At 38.4% G+C, this 5,260-nt stretch overlaps 1 protein-coding gene across 1 annotated transcript in view; it reads right to left on the reverse strand.

The window, feature by feature from the left end:
- Positions 1-3,048: 3,048 nt before the first annotated feature.
- Positions 3,049-5,260, reverse strand: part of stard3nl (STARD3 N-terminal like) — an 11,988-nt gene continuing 9,776 nt past the window's right edge. Inside the window, exon 7 of the mRNA XM_037682438.1 lies at positions 3,049-3,481. Within this exon, the coding sequence (XP_037538366.1) occupies positions 3,417-3,481 (65 nt within the window). The 3' untranslated portion in view covers positions 3,049-3,416. The remainder of the gene's footprint in view (positions 3,482-5,260) is intronic.

Consider the following 5,260-nt stretch of genomic DNA (forward strand, 5'->3'; position numbering starts at 1 on the left):
GTTTAGTCTGAGCTTTACTAAAGTTTATTTTGAGCTCTACTAAAGTTTAGTCTGAGCTCTAAAGTTTAATCTGAGCTCTACTAAAGCTTAATTTGAGCTCTAAAGATTAACTTGAGCTCTACTAAAAAGATTAATTTGAGCTCTACTAAAGTGTAATTCGAGCTCTACTTTGAACATCTCATAAAATATTTAAATCAGATTTCACCATCACCTCTGAGCTCCATGACTTCTCTTAATATTTCTTTCATATCAGGACTTTTTTTTTTTAAGAAGGAAATTTAGGCTTAAAATCTTATTTTAAAAATGTCATTTTTAATACGTAATTAATATTTAATCAGCACCAGTCTCCTTTAGTTTAAACTTTATTCCGCTAAAACTGCTGTTAGAGGAAAATCAAATCAGATGAATCACAAAGTTTTTAAATTATCTGATAAAACAAAGTTTTACTAGATCATCTGGTGAGCTGTAAGGACAGTAGAGTATTTTTCTCAGCAGTATAATAGTATACAGTACTTTCTGCAGTATAAATAATCTCCTGCAGCTTCAGCCTCCCTGACAGGCAGTAATGTTGTTTCCTGCACCTTAATTTATCCTGAACATCTGAACTAAAAATAAGATTAAAAAAAAAGGAACGAGCTGCAGCTCTCTGGGGACCCCTGCTGGACAGACAAGGAACAGCACGTGAAGACAGGCAACAAGAAAAGACCAAAAATGTTTGTCAGGGTTATCTGCACTTTCCTTCAAACCTGCTTCATTAATCTGATTATTTTTGTGTTTAAAAAAACACTGGAAAATGTGACATCATCTCTGAGAAAAGATGAAAAAAATTATCTCATTTTGTCGTGCATGTTGCGCAGTAAAAAATAAGCCTCAGAAGGCCCAGACTTCTTATAAAAGAAGCTAATTTAACGCAAGCCGCCTCGAGTGGAGCAGTTCACCGCTGCTTCTCATTTACAGTCGAGCACGGTCACAATAAAGAAATAATTCATAGCTGGTTTTCTTTCGTTATCATTTTTAAGTATTTTACTCTGAAGCTGGATTTCTGTTTAACGTTAAACCAGCCAGTTGTTTTTCTAATCGATGAAATCAGAAACGAGACGATCTTTAATTATTCTGATGTTTTGCACTTTGAAGTTCAGATAAACGGCTGTGAATGAATTCAGTATTTTTGCTGTTAACAGGTAAAACGACAGTATTGGTGCGCTCAGCTAAAAATAATTAATGGTATTAATTGAAATCTTTCATGAATCCAGATGTTCTGTGAGATGAAAGGATTGACCTGCTGAACATTTCCTGCCGGTGGATTTGCTTCACGTTGTTTTACCGCTCACGTGAAAACGTTTAAAATTAAATAACCAGAAACTGTTAAGAGCCTCTTGTTCAGTTTTTGTGTCTTCTCGTCTGCGTTGAGCCAAATGTTTTCAGACAAGTTTGTGAACGTCTCGGGTGTAAAAATGCGGCTGAACGTTCAGTTTAAACGTTTTCGTGTCGTGGGGAGACGACTCGATGCCGTTTCAGTAAATCTGAATGAAAACAGAACCCAGCCGTCCTCCGTGCACGAGGCCACGAGCACACGTTTAGGTTCAGGTTTTTCTGACTGGTCACATTCGAGCTTCAGCTCCTGCTCTTCACTTCCTGTGAACCAAAGATGGTTTTGACGTAGAATGGCGGCGATGGAAAACGACAGACGCGTGTTGGCGCTGACTGAAGCAGGTCAGAGGTTTTAACTTTCTGCTGGGAGACCAAGCGCAGCTCTGTGGGCACACTGGTTCCAGCTGCCTTGGATTCTTCACCTTCTCAATGAACACGTGACGGAACAATAAAGTAGTATTACACAGTGTGGTGGTTTGTGATTTGTTTCAGCGCCGCGGCGTCTTGTTTTATTGGAAACTTCTTCAGGCCTCATTTCTGTTCAGCTCTCAACATCCCAAAACATTTAATTTTGTGGATAATTCAGTTACTTTAAATCACATATTCTAAATGCAAGTTAAAATATGCTAAATTTTTATTTCTTGACCTTTTGGCCCCGTTAGTTCTGTAATACATTAATTTTTTTAAACACTACTGTTTAAATGATATGTTGTCTTTAGACACTTCTTTATACATGTTTAGTTTACAGGTGAGATAAAAATCACATTTAAAACTTTCATTTTTTTATTATTGTTAGAACTAAGCCAGAAAAATAAATAAAAGTATATTTCCAACTCATTTTAAAAAGCAAATAACCTGATGAAGTGCCAAATTTCCACATTCGTTAAAGTACAGGAGGGAATTAAAACGAGGGAATTTTGAGTAACGTGCATGATTTGTTTAGAGGTTAATAAATGCACAATTTCAAATTCTTGTTTAAATATGTTTCTAGCTATAACTGGTAAAAACTTAAGAATAAAAATTATGAAACTAGTTTGATTGGAAACTTCTTGGCGAATATCTCCATAAAACCTTTGCAAAATCTTAGAAAATGACTTTTTTCCAATAAATCTGGTTTTAAAGGTTTGAAATGTCGATTTCCATTTATAAAATGGTGTAACTCAACATGCATGTTCTGCATATTTAAAACGTTTTGTTCTGCAGTTCGTACCCTGTTAATATCTAAGAGCTGAACGGAGTTAACACAAAGTAACGTTTGGGAGAAAAACAAGGTTTCACATTTTAATGATTCAAATTTACAGGCGTGTCTCTTGAAAACGAGACGCGTTGTTTTTCAAGGCATGCATGAAGATGTGAACAAATACGTGTGAACTTCACGTTCCACCAGTGCAGAAACCTTCAGGTGTAAATAAACATTTGTGGCTCATTTTCTCAGCTTTGTTTTCAACTAATTCTATAATGCTCCATGCAGGATACCTCGATGCTTGTTGTACGCTTTAAAGTAGTCAAAGACAATAATGAGATCGGTTTCTTTCCTACAAACTGGTCCACACAATTCTTCATTATACCTCAGAGTCTGAGCAGGAACTTTACACTAAATACAAAACAACAAAGTAATATAAGACATTAAACTGTCAAAAAATGCAATAGTTTGAATTGTTTGAACACTTAAAAGAATCTTTAAAAAAAAAAAAAGTATTGGCTTTTTAAATTTGACCAAACTTTAAGTGCATTCGTGTATAAAATGAATTCCCTTAGAAGGTCCATGTGTGAACAACGAGCTAAAACCAGAGGTCATGACACTAAAATGGCCTCTCAGGCAGCACTTCTCCAGTCTGAGCGTGCAGATGACTGAACTTTAAGAAAGTGACGTGAACGTACAAAGACGCCTGAATTAAAATTCACAACTTCAGACTGTTTAAGGCAGAAGTTTCTCTCAGAAGCACAAGAGGAGCAGAAAACTTCCATCTTCAGCAGGAGGCTGAAAACAAAACGGCTTCGGGAAGGACAGATCTTTACAACGAGCCGAGGCCTGCTGTCACCCGTTACGTCACGTTCTGAATCAGACCCTTCTCCGGCTCGTGTTTGTCGTCCAGTTCCTCATCGGAGTCTAGAAGAAAAAGGAAGGAGGTTCAAATCAAGATCAGGTAGCAGAGCAGGTGAAAAGGCTCCTGAGTGACGAACCGAACAGGACTTCAGGTTCAGGTTCTGATCTGAACACGCCGTCGTTTCCAGAATACAAGCCGCTACTTTTTCACAGGCTTTGACCTGTGGCTTAAACAATGCTGCGGATAATTTATGGATTTTTTGTGTTGGAGTGGGAGGAGCTTCCTGCTGCCAAAAACATTTAGCTTTGTCACAGCCAGGTGCTCACCCAGTACACGTCCCTTTGGAGGGGTGGGTCACTGTGACGTTATTTTACTGTTTAACACACGGGGGGGGGGGGATAGGGCTGCACGATATGGATCAAAATTAATATCTCGATATTCTTAAGATAAATCGTGATATACGATATATATCTCAATATTCAAACATCTGCTAAGCTCATGGCACCAACCAATGCAGACATGTTCCTGTTTTTAGTATTTTACATCGCTTTAAAATGTAGCCGTTTTTGTTTTTAATATAATTTTCTTCCTTTTATTTTTTCAATTCAAACGCTTTCTTTGATGATTGTCTACTGTTGTCATCATTTGTTAAAAACAGGTCTCTCTTGTAAATGAGTCCCACGGATCAATGAGACTAACCTGTATAAATAAAGGTTGAATGAATTAATAATTTTTCTTTCCATAAAGTAACAACAAAAATATATTTCTGAGCCGAAGCTTTGTCCCAGTTGTCACACAGGCACATTTATTAACAGCTGTAACTACTAAATGTCTAAAAAATAAACTATTTACCGTTCATATATTAAATAATAATCCTCTTCAGGTGCACCGCTTCACAACGTTAGTAAGCGTGTGTGAAGCAGCACGTGAAGCATCGCTAAAGACGCAGTCAGCTAACAAGACGGCTAACTTTAGCCGTCTTGTTAGCTGACCGTGTCTGCTCTATGATAAGCTGCAGATTTATTAATGTCGCACCACCTCACACTGTTCCTCTCATAAAGCACAGCACGGCTAATAAACGAGTTTTGACCCGTGGTCTGTTTCAGGAAAGGAGGCTGAAAACACAGTCGGCGCTGCAGCTTCTAACTTGTAGCGCTGTTTGGAATGATGAAGAAGATTCGTACTTCTGACCTTTGTCAGGACTTGTTTTCAGCATCGTCTACAGAAAAACATTTTTCTGCTGCTCATCTGACAATTTAAATCCAAACCATCTCCAAATAACAGCCATTGTTTGTCTTTTTGCACATTCCTCTCCTCTCTCCGTTTACTTGTAGACTCCCCAAGCAGGAGGTGGGGGAGGAGTGCCGTTGGAGGCGCAGACGGGAGAAAAAGAACTACACAAAATTTCAAGTCTAATAATACTCGATGGTTGCGATAAAGCCTAATAGAAAATCTCGCGATACATCGACCAGCCCTAGGAGGGCATACCCCCCCCCCCCCCCGTTCTCTCCTCCACTCCTCGTTTCATTGGTTCGACTGTGACCTGTTTGGACTTTTCATTAGTCAGATTTTCTTTGGTAGTTTCATCAATACATGTCTCTCTTAGGGGGTGGGTCCTCGTGACTCAATGAAACTACCTCATTGGTTCATTGTGTATGACTGCCGGTCACTTGGCCTCAGGGAGGGATTATGGGTAAAATTTATGTTTGTGGTTTATCATTTCAGTTAGCTGTTTAGCATTGTTCTTTTAGTGATTAGTCAGTTCTTCTCATCTTAGTTTGTGTTCGTCGCGTGTTAGTTTGTGTTCATCGCGTGTTAGTTTGTGTTCATCGCGTGTTAGT

Source organism: Nematolebias whitei, chromosome 9 (assembly GCF_014905685.2).
Source record: "Nematolebias whitei isolate Nwh7 chromosome 9, NemWhi1, whole genome shotgun sequence".
NCBI classification, from domain to species: domain Eukaryota; kingdom Metazoa; phylum Chordata; class Actinopteri; order Cyprinodontiformes; family Rivulidae; genus Nematolebias; species Nematolebias whitei.